Source organism: Tasmannia lanceolata, unplaced genomic scaffold, assembly GCF_043159265.1.
Source record: "Tasmannia lanceolata isolate RefF3 unplaced genomic scaffold, GAP_Taslan_0.1 ptg000002l, whole genome shotgun sequence".
Lineage (NCBI taxonomy): Eukaryota > Viridiplantae > Streptophyta > Magnoliopsida > Canellales > Winteraceae > Tasmannia > Tasmannia lanceolata.
The window spans coordinates 24,011,389-24,026,575 of record NW_027518679.1 but is presented as its reverse complement, the minus strand read 5'-3'; the positions used below and the strand labels follow the sequence as shown (position 1 = coordinate 24,026,575).

Below are 15,187 nucleotides of genomic sequence, written 5' to 3'. Positions count from 1 at the left end.
CGTGGTGTCGTCCGGTAGGCCCAGAGGACGTTAGGGAGTGCTTCTACCCATCTCTTTCCAGCTTCTCCCAATCGCTTCTTGAGGCTTTGGAGCAAGATTCTGTTAGTTACCTCTACTTGTCTGTTGGCCTGCGGGTGTGCTATGGAGGCGAAACGGTGTTCGATGCTCAGATTATCGCAGAATCTGTCGAATTCAGCACTTGCGAACTGGGGTCTGTTGTCTGTTACGAGTATTCTTGGAATGCCGAAGCGGCAGACCACGTCATGATAAAAAAACTTCTCTGTTGCTTTTGAATTTGGCCTCGCCACTGCTTTAACTTCGACCCAGTTGGTGAAGTAATCGATGGCGATGTACAACATCGTGTGCTCCCCCTGGGGCCTTTGGGAACTGCCCGAGCAGGTCCATGCCCCACATGGCGAAAGGCAGGGGCCCTGCCGCCGCGGTGTATGGGGTGGCCGGTAGACGGGGGGTGGTGGCGAACCTCTGGCACGGGCTGCATTTTTTGACGAATTCCTGGGCGTCTCTGAGGATTGTGGGCCAAAAGTAGCCATGCCTTACGATCTTCTAGGCTAGGATCCTGCCACCTCCGTGGTCTCCGCAGATTCCCTCGTGTACCTCTCGTAGTGCGTATTCTGATTTGGAGGGTACCAGGCATCAGAGGTATGGTCATGTGTACGACCGTTTGTACAGCCTGGGTCCGTGGAGCACGTAGTGGGCGGCTTTTGCGGTTAGGCGCCGAGCTTCTAGCTTATCTTCGGGCAGTATCCCGTCTTTTAGATACCACATGATGGGGTCCATCCAGTTTGGTCTTGGTGGAATTTTCAAGACTTGAACCTCATCGATGCTGGGGTGGAGCAGTATCTCCGTGAGCACGATACCAAAGTCATGGGTTTCTTCAGACGCCATTTTTGACAGTGCATCCTCTCGGTTGTTCATGTTTCGCGGTACCTGGAGGATCTCAACTTCCCCCATTCTCTTCAGCTTCTCTTTTACCTTCTGGAGGTATCTCTTCATCCTGGGCCCCCTGGCCTCGTATGCGCCGTTTACTTGCTCGACGACCAGCTGGGAATCGCTATAGACTTTTAACTTTCCTGCGCCGAGCTCCGCAGCTAGGCTCAGCTCTGCCAATAAGGCCTCGTATTCAGTCTCATTGTTGGAGGCTGTGAAATCTAGCCGGAGGACGTACTCTGCTGTGAATCCGTCGGGGCCGTGGAGGACCACTCCTGCCCCGCGTCCCGTTTTACTTGTTGAGCCATCCACGTGCAGGGTCCAGTGGATCTCGCCGCTCTGTCCCGTTGGGTCGGGCCCCATGTCTTCGCAAGCCGTTTGCCCGGTGGGGCCCCTGGTCTTCTCCATTATTGCCGGTTCCGTGGCAGGGGCTGTGGATACCACTATAAAGTCAGCAAGGGCCTGGGATTTAATGGCTGGCCTCGGTCAGACCTGTATGTCGAACTCTCCTAACTCGATGACCCAGCTTACCATCCTGCCCGAGGTCTCCGGTTTTTGGAGAATCCTCCTGAGGGGTTGGTCACTCAAAAGTATTATGGGATGGGCCTGGAAGTAGGGGCGGAGTTTGCGGGCGGTGCTGACAACTGCGAGGGCGAATTTCTCTATGTTCAAGTACCGGACTTCCGCACCGTGGAGGGTCTTGCTTACATAGTACACCGGGTGTTCCTTCTTGTCGTTCTGTTTGGCCAATACCGCACTTACCGCCGTAGGGCTGATGGCTAGATACAAAAATAGTTCTTCCCCAGGCTCAGGTTTGGGTAGTACGAGCGATGTTTGGAGTTATTGTTTCAATGCGTCGAAGGCTTCTTGACAGGCCGGGGTCCATTCGAATTCTTGTATGTTTTTTAGCTGCGTAAAGAAGGGCTGACATTTCTCCGCCGACTTGGGCATGAAACGGCCAAGGGCGGTGATTCTTCCCGCGAGCCGCTGTACCTCTACCGCTGTTGCCGGGGGCTCCATGTCCAAGATGGCCTGGATTTTTTCGGGGTTGGCCTCGATGCCTCTATGGCTAACCATGAACCCTAAGAACTTCCCGGAAGTCACCCCAAAGGCGCATTTTGCGGGGTTCAGCTTCATCCGGGCTCGCCGCAAGGTGACAAAGGTTTCTTGAAGGTCGGAGATGTGTTTGGAGGCTTCCAAGCTTTTTACTAGCATGTCATCAACATACACCTCCACGTTTCTTCCGATCTGCTCCCGGAATAGCTTGTTTACGAGCCGCTGGTATGTGGCCCCCGCATTTTTCAACCCGAAGGGCATGACGGTATAGCAGTAGACGCCTTAATCGGTGATGAACGTAGTTTTTGGGATGTCTGGTTCGTGCATTTTTACCTGATTGTAGCCGGAGAAGGGATCTAGGAAGGTGAGGAGCTCGTGCCCGTATGTGGCATCGATGAGCTGGTCTATACGCGGGAGAGGGTAAGGGTCTTTCGGGTAGGCTCGGTTTAGGTCTGTAAAGTCTATACAGGCCCGCCAGCCCCCAATGGTTTTCTTGACCATGACCACATTTGACAGCCACTCGGGGTACCAGATTTCTCTGATAAATCCGGCTTGTAGCAGTTTCTCCACTTCGGCTTTTATGTGAGTTTGGCGCTCTACTGCGAAGTTCCTCTTTTTTTGTCGGACGGGTTTGAGGGTCGGATTTACATTTAACCTGTGAACGGCCAATTCCTTGGGTATCCCGGGCATGTCCTGAGAGGACCACGCAAACACGTCTTTGTTGGCTCTGAGGAAACTGATCATTTGGTCTCGTAAGGCACCTTTTAGCAAGGAACTAATCCGGACTTGCTTCTCTGGTTGATCTTCGGCTATAGGGATGGAGTCTAGCTCCTCGGTGGGCTCCCCTCTGATCGAACGGGCCCGCTCCCGGGGGTCTTCGCTCCCGATCGTAAAGTTTCCGGCCGGGGCATTGCTTCCTTTCAAGCTTGCCGCGTAGCATTGGCGTGCTATCTCGTCGACCAGCAGCTGTTGGTCCCCCCGCCGTGGGTCCACCCGCGATGATGTTGATTTTTCCGACGATGGTAAGCGGCTGTTCGTGGGCCTGCGGGCGTTCAGGGGGCTCTTCTTTTTTGGGGCGCTGGTGGCGGTGTGTGTCGTGCCTGCTGCGGGACCAGTGTCTGCTCCGGGAGTGATACTTGCTGGGGGATCGGCGTCGGCTACTGGATCGGCGGCGGCTACTGGACCGGCGCCTACTACGTGATTGGCGCTTGCTTCTGGGTTCATTGGCAGGGTGATGGGCTTCGCCCGAGTTTTCGACAGGGCTCCTGAGGTATTGATTTAGATGCCCCTCCTCGGCCAGTTTTTCTAACTGGAGCCTGAGGTGGAAACAATGGTCGGTTTCGTGGCAGTGGTCCCTGTGGAAATCGCAGAACTTTCTGGTGGACCGCTTCTTCAGGTCCGTGGTCATTCTCTTGGGGGGGTCAGGAGACCCTGATCTCTGATAGCGAGCAGGACATGGGAGAGGGGAACCTTCAGGGGGAGCTTCCCAGCCTTTCGAAGACGAGGACAGGGTTCATGCTTGCTTGTCTTTCCCCGGCCAGCTGCCTCATGACCCTTCGGCCATCGTCGCTTTTTCTTTCCTCGGGGCCGGGTCGGCTCCGCTCTCGTGCACAGGCTTCTTCCGTTCGTACGAACTTGTCAGCCTTGGATTCAAGTTCCTGCAGGTCCCGTGGTGGCTTGAGGGTAAGGTGCAGTTTGAGATTCGGTTCGGTGGTGGCATGCTTCAGTGTTGCGACCGCTATTTGGACGTCGATGTTGGAAAGTTGGGCTAGCTCGGCATTGAATTTTAACATGAAGTCTCTTAGGGCCTCGTTTTTCCCTTGTCGGAGGGCCAAGAGGGCATCCGCCGGATCGTGGCGGAGGCGGTTGTTGGCGAATCTTGCGCTGAACTTCCTTTCGAATTCGTGGAAGGATGCGATGGAGTCGGGCTCCAGTCTCATGTACCAGTTGTTAGCGGTTTTTCTCAACAGAGAGGTGAAGACTCTGCACATAAATCCATCCAACGCACCCTGGAGCGTCATTACCCTTTTGAAAGTTTGGAGGAACTCAAGAGGGTCTGTACTCCCATCGTACAGACCGAAATGGGAGAGGTCTACTCCAGCTTCCACTGGGGTTTTTAAGACCTCCGAGGTGAACGGGGATGCCGTTTCCCTCTCCCACTCATCGAGGATGTCGTGGGCGTAAGGCTTTTTCATTTTCAGTTTTACTTCTCGGATTTGCCTTTGCAGGTCCGCTAGCGGGTCCAGTCCGGGGGACTGCGCTGAGGTTGCTACCAACTCTGTCCGGGTTGGGGGTGGTTCCTGGAAGCGAGTCGTCCGGACAGGGGGAGCGCGGCTGAACGTAGCTTGCTTTCCTTCATTTCGCTGGTGCCCCCTGGCTGTGGGAGGCAAAGGGCTATTTGCCGATGGGGAGGGCGTCCGGTGGGCCGGTGCTCACCTTCGCCGGGGATGACACTCCCCCGGCTGTTCCTCGTCACCTTCGTCATAGGCTTCCTTCTGGTCATGTGTTGTCAAGGGCCTCCCCGGGGCTAGAGGTTCCGGCAGAGGCAAATGTTGGAGTAGCTCTTGGCGGAGTTCGTTAATCATTTCCATGGTGGGGACCATTTGCGGTGTGCTGGAGGCGGGATGTCGGCCCGAGAGCGGCGAGTTTGGCTCCCGGGAACTTGAGGCGTGGGTTTGTGCGTGTTGAGCCTGGCTCCTGGTCATTACCCCTGTTTCTTGCTGTTGTGTGTGTTTTCTCATCGTTGTAAGGCGTTCAATACTTGACGAGTCCCACGGATGGCGCCAATATGATGGCGTCTGAATCCGGGTCCACGATCGCGCGGTGGGTAGAGAGCCTCCGCGGGGCCTGCAATCACAAACAAAGGGGTCCGGGGTGGGTCCCGGACGACCACTTCGACACCCAAGTCAGATTCTTGGCCAATCAATATAAAGAACAGCGAGAAGAGGAGAGGGTTCGATCAGGTTTACCAAGGCCAAGGCGCAGATTCTTTTCTTGGTGTGTGGGTGGATGGGTCGGAGGGGACTAATAGGGAGAGTGGGATCAAGCTCCCGGCCTCCTCTGTTGTTGCCTTGCCTCTTTCTTTTTTAGTTGTCTTGTGGGAGATCCAAAAGAGAGACGCCCAGGAATTTGTCAAAAAATGCAGCCCGTGCTAGAGGTTCGCCACCACCCCCCGTCAACCGGCCACCCCGTACACCGCGGTGGCAGGGCCCCTGCCTTTTCCCATGTGGGGCATGGACCTGCTCGGGCAGTTCCCAAAGGCCCCCGGGGGGGGGGGGGGGAGGCACACGATGTTGTACGTCGCCATCAATTACTTCACCAATTGGGTCGAAGTTAAAGCAGTGGCGAGGCCAAATTCAAAAGCAACAGAGAAGTTTTTTTACTATGACGTGGTCTGCCGCTTCGGCATTCCAAGAATACTCGTAACAAACAACGGACCCCAGTTCGCAAGTGCTGAATTCGGCAGATTCTGCGATAATCTGAGCATCGAACACAGTTTCGCCTCCGTAGCACACCCGCAGGCCAACCGACAAGTAGAGGTAACTAACAGAATCTTGCTCCAAAGCCTCAAGAAGCGATTGGGAGAAGCTGGAAAGAGCTGGGTAGAAGCACTCCCTAGCGTCCTCTGGGCCTACCGTACGACGCCACGGACCGCAACCGGGGACTCCCCTTTTAGTTTGACTTTCGGGGCCGAAGCGGTCATTCCGTTGGAAATCAGCCTCTCCAGGTTCCGCACGGAGAACTACAACGAACAGGGAAATTCTGACCTCCTCCGGAACGCCCTCGATCTCGTGCTCGAAAAAAGAGAGCAAGCCCTCCTCTGAACCGCCTCCTACCAACAAAGGGTGGCACGATACTACAACACCCGAGTGAAAAAATGCATGGTAAAGCCCGGAGACCTAGTACTACGGCGGCCGGAGGTATCCGACCCCCGAAACACCGGGAAACTCGCACCGAAATGGGAAGGACCCTATAGCGTCGTTCGAGCGCTACGTCCCGGGGCCTATCAGCTTGAGCACCTCAACGGGGCCCCAGTCCCTCAAAGTTGGAGCATGGATAACATCCGAGAGTTTTACCAGTAGAAAGAAAGGGTAAGGTCCGTGTTTTCTTTTAAGTTATGACGGTTGTTTTGTTTGTTTTCTTTTTGCTATTTCAGAACAAAGCCATGTATTCCCCTTTACAAATTAATGGAATAGCGTTCTCACCTGAGCCATGCGCATCTCCACTTTCCGGCCTATGATGAATAAAGGGCCGGAAAAAGACATGGAGTGGACAGAGGTAGCATCTAGGCTGATCCCCCCCGAAAATACCCTAAAACGCTCCCCATGAAAAAAAAAACCTCCCCTTTTTAAAAGGGCAGGCAGGACCCATTAACCCCGAGCTGATCACTCGAGAGGAAGATGGCCCTTCCACGAACGAGACGCCCTACGGGGGCGAACTAGAAGTATTATCGCCGACCAAATTAGAATTTAACAACCCGCCGCGAAGAAACATACCAAAAAGTTCAAATGGCCCACGACGCATTGTATATATAAAAAAACCACGTGGTCGTGGGTTCGAGTCCCACGGATGGTGCCAATATGATGGCGTTGGAATTCGGGTCCGCGATCGCGCGGTGGGTAGAGAGCCTCCGCGGGGCCTGCAATCACAAACAAAGGGGTCAGGGGGGTCCGGGGTGGGTCCCGGACGACCACTTCGACACCCAAGCCAGATTCTTGGCCAATCAATATAAAGAACAGCGAGAAGAGGAGAGAGTTCGATTAGGTTTACCAAGGCCAAGGCGCAAATTCTTTTCTTGGTGTGTGGGTGGAGGGGTCGGAGGGGACTAACAGGGAGAGTGGGATCAAGCTCCCGGCCTCCTCTGTTGTTGCCTTGCCTCTTTCTTTTTTAGTTGTCTTGTGGGAGATCCAAAAGAGAGACGCCCAGGAATTCATCAAAAAATGCAGCCAGTGCCAGAGGTTCGCCACCACCCCCCGTCAACCGGCCACCCCGTACACCGCGGTGGCAGGGCCCCTGCCTTTCGCCATGTGGGGCATGGACCTGCTCGGGCAGTTCCCAAAGGCCCGGGGGGGGGGGGGGGCACACGATGTTGTACGTCGCTATCGATTACTTTACCAAGTGGGTCGAAGTTAAAGCAATGGCGAGGCCAAATTCAAAAGCAACAGAGAGGTTTGTTTATCATGACGTGGTCTGCCGCTTCGGCATTCCAAGAATACTCATAACAGACAACGGACCCCAGTTCATAAGTGCTGAATTCGGCAGATTCTGCGATAATCTGAGTATCGAAGCGATTGGGAGAAGCTAGAAAGAGCTGGGGAGAAGCACTCCCTAGAGTCCTTTGGGCCTACCGGACGACGCCACGGACCGCAACCGGGGACTCCCCTTTTAGTTTGACTTTCGGGGCCGAAGCGGTCATTCCGTTGGAAATCGGCCTCTCCAGCTTCCGCACGGAGAACTACAACGAACAGGGAAATTCTGAGCTCCTCCGGAACGCCCTCGATCTCGTGCTCGAAAAAAAAAAGAGCAAGCCCTCCTCCGAACCGCCTCCTACCAACAAAGGGTGGCACGGTACTACAACGCCCGAGTGAAAAAACGCATGGTAAAGCCCGGAGACCTAGTACTACGGCGGGCGGAGGTATCCGACCCTCGAAACACGGGAAAACTCGCACCGAAATGGGAAGGACCCTACATGGTCGTTCGAGCGCTACGCCCCGGGGCCTATCAGCTTGAGCACCTCGACGGGGCCCCAGTCCCTCGAAGTTGGAGCATGGATAACCTCCGAGAGTTTTACCAGTATAAAGAAAGGGTAAGGTCCGTGTTTTCATTTAAGTTATGACGGTTGTTTTGTTTGTTTTCTTTTTGCTATTTCAGAACAAAGCCATGTATTACCCTTTACAAATTAATGGAATAGTGTTCCCACCTGAGCCATGCGCATCTCCACTTTCCGGCCTATGATGAATAAAAGGCCGGAAAAAGACAGGGAGTGGGACAGAGGTAGCATCTAGGCTGATCCCCCCAAAAATACCCTAAAACGCTACCCATGAAAAAAAAATACCTCCCCTTTTTAAAAGGGCAGGCAGGACCCATTAACCCTGAGCTGATCACTCGAGGGGAAGGTGGCCCTTCCAAGAATGAGACGCCCTACGGAGGCGTACTAGAAGTATTCTCGCCGACCAAATTAGGATTTAACAACCCGCCGCGAAGAAACATACCAGAAAGTTCAAATGGCCCACGACGCATTGTGTGTGTGTGTGTATATATATATATATGGAGAAAGAGTTCAAATAGCTATTACAGACCTAGCACGTCGATAGAACCATAAAAAGAAGCAAAAAAAGTCCCAAGGCATCCGAGCCTCACCGAGCCCCCGCAGAGGTTTCAATAACTGTAGCAGCTTCCGGGGCAACCGCCGGATCCTCGACCGGTCTCGTGGTATCCACTGGCTCCGGCAAAAGATCCTTTGGAACGGCTTCCTCGGCCTCGTGTACGAACATCTCAAGAGGGAAGGAAGGATCAACTTCGCGAACGCGTCGCCGGCACTCGACGAAAGCATCTATCTCAATATCCACGCTGAACGAGGCTGCGGCCTTGAAAAACTCCTCAGAATCTCGCCATTCCTCCCGCGCTTTCACCAGCTCCTCAGCATACGTTTGGCGAGTGACTACCAAGTTATTTTCCCCACGGTTCCTCCCGTCCTCGGCCAGCTAGAGTCCCCCCCGGAGTTGAGAAACGGTGTCGTCAAGCGCTGCCTTTTCAGCTTGGGCCTTCTCCAGGTCCTTACTCAGTTTGCGAACTCGGTCCTTGAAAGCACCGATCTCGGACTCGTCCTCAACCATGTACTACAGCATCTTCCTGGCGTAACTTTGAACCTACAAAAGCCCCCGCCACAAGCAAACCATTAGAGAATTTCCGCGTGCAGTCTTAAAGGCAACAAAAAAGGGAAAACGCAAGCGAAAAAGCCAGCCACTCGGTACTTACGCAGGACATCGACTGAAGGTACCGGGCCCCCAGGGCCCTGCGGGGGAAGCTTTCTAACTCAGCCTCATCGCCAGGAAGGGCGGTCATCAACCCAAGCTCCACCCCGACCCAGGGATTCCCAAGGACACCATCCTCAACGCCGATCTTCCAGTCAGGCTTAAACAATTCTCCTTGCGCCCGGTAGCACTGCGAGGAAAACTCCATTTGCTCCAGAAGCAGCTTGGTCATAACCGACCCTTCCAGCCGACTCGACATGTCCTCCGCAAAGGCGATAGGAGGACGGGCCCCACGGCCGGCTTTCCCCTGTTTAGCGCAAGAAGGGGCAACCCTTTTGGTAGGAGGCTCCAACTCCCGGGGAGGAGACCCAGCCGTACCCCTCTCTCCGACCGATCGACCGGAAGAGCTAGACGGCGCGGACGGGGGAAGCCTAGTTTGCGACCGCTCTTTCCTGGCCGCGGCCATAAAGCCGGAAGGAATCTTCTGACGGTTAGCCGGACCCTTCTCCGCCGTCGCCGCAATCCCCTTTCCCCTACCAGCATTAGTAGATGAAGACATACCTGCTGCCAAAAACAGAAGAGCAACAACAACTCAGAGCAAAGAAAACAACAGCTAAAAAAAAAAGAAAAAAAAAGAAGGGAGTGTGGGGGGACAAACCCAGAGAAAAAGGCTCACCACGATGACTAGCGGAACTCTCCCCCACCTCCTCGCCCGTGCAGCGGGCCCTCCTCTCCATAGCACCCAGCAGACCGAACCTCCTCAAACCCCTCTCCCATCTAAACTCAGAAACATCAATAGGCTCCCCGGAGGCAAGGTTCTCCAAGTCGAACTTGATACAGTCGGACTCGTCAGGGAGGGATTTCCTTCGCCACTCAACGGAGCGCCTCCAAGAACGAGGGAAGCCCCAACCAACGTCCGGCGAAGGAATGATAAACACGTACTCCTCTTTCCACTTCTTAATGGAAGAGGGTAAGTTCGCCGCGATTTTCACCTGAGGACGTTGGGTCAGGTACAACCAGATGTCCTCCCCCTTCACGAATGGGTTAAGGGCAACGCAACTCCTGAGCAGATGGAGGGTAGGCTGAATCTTGTGAAGACCCGCCTTGGCCACAAAAGCCAAGAGAGTACGCCAACTATTGGGCGCCAGTTGGGAGGGGGCCACCCGGTAAAACTCGAGGGCCTCTACTATGATACCCAAGAGCGGAAACCTAATCCCCGCCCTGAAAGCCTCCACGTAGAAAGCTACCTCTTCCTCTATAGAGCCCTCGCACACCCCATCCCTAAAAGAAGGAACCCTAATCCCGTAATCCTCGGGAATGTGAAACTCCCTCATAATCCTCTCCGCCGCCCCTTCTTCCAAAGAACTCTTACAGGACGCCACCCGACCGGGGCAGATAACGGCACCAGACCGAATGTCCCTAATCTCCGCCTCACGAGCAGAAGAAGCTCGAGTGGGAGATTCAAAGGGAGCGGCCCCCAACGACGATCCAAAAGCCCTGGAGCTATCTTCCAACTCCCTGGGCAGCTGTTCATCTCGAGAGCCGCCGCCCCCGCCTTTTACCAACCGCCTCCTTTTCCTTGGCGGAGCCCTCTCCACTACTTCTACTGACTCGGAAGACGGACTCTGAGAACCGGTTGCGACAGGCATCGTACAATAATCAAATGTCAGGTGAAATAAAAAGCACAGAACTCACCGAGGCAGATAAACGAAGAAGGGCAAAAACCAGAGAGAAGTTGGTGAAGAGCAGCACCCAGAGAAATCGCCGCAGAAGGAAGCCCACTTCACCCGAGAAAGACGAAGAAATAAGACAAGAATGAAATCCCTAAAAAGGCCTTAAAAGAGCTAGGGTTTTGACACGCGTCGATTAATCTCCCTCCCTGTCTAATCGGATGGGACGCGCAGACGTGGTGCCGATTGGGAAATTTGAGAAAACTGCCAAAAATTGAAGCGCCATTCGCCCCCCCCCCCCAACTGAAAAGACATTGCTACCCCTACCGCCGAATAACTTCCCCAACAAGCCATCCTTATAACATCCCCACCTAATGAAAGGAAGGGCTCGGATTTCGAACCACCCGCGCGTGCACAGTTTCAAATCCTCGCTACCGAGTGAAAGGAAGGGCTCGGATTTCGAACCAACCGCGCATGCCCAACTTCGAATCCTCGACTCCTGGCCAAAGGAAGGGCTCAGACTTCAAATCGCCCGCGCTGGTCCAGTTTCAACCCCTCCCCACCTAATGAAAAGGAAGGGATCCGACTTCAAAGCCACTAGAGGAAAAATACGCGCCCGGACCCAGAGTCACTGCATGAGAGCTCGACATACGAACCCAACAGGCGGAGGAAACTAAACGCGCTAGGTAAAGGCTCGGAACCCCGCGCAGGATCGGGCAAAGCGTCACAAATCCTCGGAATAAGAAAAATATATACCAAACACAGTGGAAAAGCAACCAAACAGATGGGAAAAGCAGCATAAGAAACACGGCACAAACTCATAAAAGCCATCCATTCACGTCCTTTTGGCCCACAGGCCTACAAAAAAGGGGGGGGGGATAAGAAACCAAACATAGGGCACGCAGGCCCCAAAATCCCCGACAAGAAAGGGGAAGAAAAGAAAAAGAAACAGGAAAATAGGAGAAGCCAGAAACTAATCAAAAGAAGACTCCTCTCCCGAAGGGTCCCTCTCCTCTTCCCAGGAGCTCTCCAGCAAGGGGTCCACCTCATATTCAAGCAGCTGCTCGTTGAGGGAGTGAACCTTTCTCTGCAATGCCTCGTTTTCCCGCTTCAAATCCTCAATCTCCTTACCCATCTTCGAAACCCGGCCACGCAGTTCCATCCCCTGGTGATAGGCCCTGGAGAAAAAAGACCACTCCCTGGCGATACGGGAGCGAGACGACTTGTCCTTCCTAGGCAAGGAGGAAAGACGAAGGGGGGGAAAGCCCGAGGAAGGGCCCGAGTCCCTCCTAGCCCTTTTCCGGCGGGCCGTAAGGTCCTCCTCCGAGTCGGAGGACAGGTCAGTGTCACTCGACGATTCCTGAGAAAGAGGGGCTTTGCCCCTAACCCACGAAGGGGAACCAGACATGTTACCAAAAAAAAAGGGAAAAGGTGCGGAGAAACACCTATCTCAGAAAGAAAGCAATGACAGAATGCCGGGATGGTCTTCCTTTTTAAGCTCGAGGGAGAAACCCTTGTGTCTCGAAACAAGGCAACCCACCCGACACGTGTCTCCTCCCTATCGGGTAACCGACCGGGTGCCACGTAATGACGCTACCATTTCTCGGGGATAACCGCCGGATAAAACGGCACGTCTCCTCGTACTCCGGAGCCCCCATAAATGCCCTCACCATGGCATCGCTTGACCAGACATTACTCCCTTGGCCCATTCAATGGACCAAAGGAGTAAGGGGGTGTTATGATGGAACATAAATACGGCGCTACTCTCAAATCTCGCCACGTGTCGTCCATGCACCAATGAAGCCTAACCATCATGAGGAAAGGTGCTGATAAACCACAAGACCATGCGATTGCGACACATGTCACCTTCTCGCCGTCCAAACCTCATCATCACAAATTATGGAAGGGATTATCCAACAAAATCACGCGCGCTGTCAAAACAGGGGAACAGCCCAACCCCACAAAGGAAGGTTTTCTCTCCATAATGATGAAAAGGTCCGCACGCCACCCCTTAAAAGAGGGAGAAGGGAAGAAGAGAGGAAGATTCTTTTGGATCTCCCACAAGACAACTGAAAAAGAAAGAGGCAGGGCAACAACAGAGGAGGCGGGGAGCTTGATCCCACTCTCCCTGTTAGTCCCCTCCGACCCCTCCACCCACACACCAAGACAAGAATCTGCGCCTTGGCCTTGGTAAACCTGATCGAACCCTCTCCTCTTCTCGCTGTTCTTTATATTGATTGGCCAAGAATCTAACTTGGGTGTCGAAGTGGTTGTCCGGGACCCATCCCGGACCCCCTGACCCCTTTGTTTGTGATTGCAGGCCCCGCGGAGGCTCTCTACCCACCGCGCGATCGCGGACCCGGATTCCGACGCCATCACTGAGCCAACTCCCACACCTCACCAAAGAAACTCCCTAAACTGAACTAAACCCTACTTCTAATCACAATCCTTAATTCCATCTAAGCAGAGACCTTTGTTCAACTTGCGTTTGGTGTAGCCAGAGTCTATGTACTCCAAAGTTGGAAAGATGCTTGCTATGACAATGCTAAGGGTACAAGGGGTTTGCTATCCTTTCCAATTTCACAAGGATTTGTCTTGAAAAAAAGGGGCCTTGAGATGCATGCACTTAGTTGCAAGGCAAAAGAGACATGAGATGCATGCACTTAGTTGCAAGGCAAAAGAGACATTAAAACATTTTCCTCCACTACCCTACAATCTATGATACATGGACACCAGTATGGGCCAAACATATTCTGTCCCATATGATATTATATAAACACTAGTACTAAACACTCCATGGATAGTTCTACTTGTTAGATCAACCATCATGCCTCAAATATATGGACCTCTCATTGAATTAACAATCATGTTTCTTGTTATATTTTGAGATCTCTTATACTATGATAACTTTATGTGACATGCAGGTGTAGACACCCTCATTTTGCTACACTTTAACCAACAATAACCTAATATATTGATCCGTGGAATTTCATTGGTAAAGTATGCATCCTCAAATTTTCTAAAAACCGAAATGATAAAGAGATGTACCTGGTGAGATGATTAGATCCGAAAAATTGAAAAATACCCTGATTGGTGAATTTAGTGTGTTAAATCCATGTGAGAGCCCCTCTATCATGGATTTATATGTTTTAAGTCATTAATATCTCGATCTGACTTTACGGATCATCAATCGGGACAAAATAAGCTAGGGTCACTTCACAGCCCGGGACCTGATTCCATTCCGAGACCCGATTTCCGTAAATCGTTAGATCAAGGGCAGATCTTAACCTGGGTGTCTTTCCTTACTAAGAATTTGTGATCATTTAGTCAAAATAGGATCGATCAAGGTTAATCTCAAATTCAGATTAAACATTGAGTCACTTAAATGAGCAAAAACCCAGTGAAAAATCACGGATCAATGTGGGTGAACGAGAGCCGTCGAAATAATTTAACCAAATTATCAACAACAGTGCTTTCAGTACTTTAATTGTTGTCAAAATTCATATTTCAAAGGTTAGGATCATTCATCAAAAATTGATTAAGTTGGTTGGATCAATCGAATCGTCAATTTGATCAACGGTTGGAAAAACGATTCGCTGTTAAAAACCGACGGCTCACATTGGTCAAAAATTCTGAAAATAATATTTCTATGGCAACATTGGGCTTAAATGAAAGAGGAAAAATCAACGATTTTAATGGCGAAAGAATTATCGAAATCGGACTTCAAAATCTCCTGAAAACCGCGTTTTTCGATTTTTACATTCAAAATATTTAAAAAATCTTTTACAAGATTCTAGGAGATTTGGAGGCATCATCTCGTCCATTCTTTCGATCGAAATTGATCTCAACCACCAAATCTTATTCCATATCATTGTAAAGATTTCAGGATATTTGGAGACCCGATCTCTCCCGTTCTTTCGATCACATGGAGATTGCAGTTAATCGCAACCATCCAAATCGTTGCCATTCTCTACAAAGGCAACCAAATTGAACATTTCCCTTACCTTGAAATTTGCTTCCAAAATCTACAAAGATTCCAAGGACAAATGGCATCATCTTGGACCTTGAATTGTTCCTAAATCTTTAGTACTTGATCCTGGCCGCATAAGTGCCTGCCATTTTTAACATAGCCATGGCTTAAATGGAAGATGCCAAAGAAGAGGGAGAATATTCTAGAAAAATCCGATCTTGGCCATTCTTTTCCCTTCCTTTTTCCATCACTCAATCTCCACCCTACACCTCTAGGCCCTAAAGATGGCAACATGGCTCATCCCTCACCTATAAATACCCATGCTCTCTTCTTTCAAAAGAGGAGAGAGAAAAGGAGGAAGAAGACTCAAAGAAAACTACTAGAGAAATCCTCCATATCCCCGCCTTCAAATCTTGTCCTATTCAAAGGATACCCAAAATCTCCATCACAGGTTGGTGCACTATTCTCAGATTTTTCCAGGATTATTTGATATTTTTTATGTATTTTTGCACGATTTTTAGCATTTAATTAAATTTAATTCAATATTATATGTGTGTGCTCAAAATCAC

At 51.7% G+C, this 15,187-nt stretch overlaps 1 protein-coding gene across 1 annotated transcript; it reads right to left on the bottom strand.

Annotated features, from left to right (window-relative positions):
- Nucleotides 1-666: 666 nt before the first annotated feature.
- On the bottom strand, nucleotides 667-1,311 carry LOC143889792 (uncharacterized). The gene has a single exon (XM_077394148.1). It carries the CDS (start codon nucleotides 1,309-1,311, stop codon nucleotides 667-669), a length of 645 nt encoding a protein of 214 aa, XP_077250263.1.
- Nucleotides 1,312-15,187: the final 13,876 nt, after the last annotated feature.

What these genes read in the sequence shown, in the direction of transcription:
- LOC143889792 (XM_077394148.1), bottom strand. Translation starts at nt 1,311, where the DNA reads ATGGGGCCCGACCCAACGGGACAGAGCGGCGAGATCCACTGGACCCTG.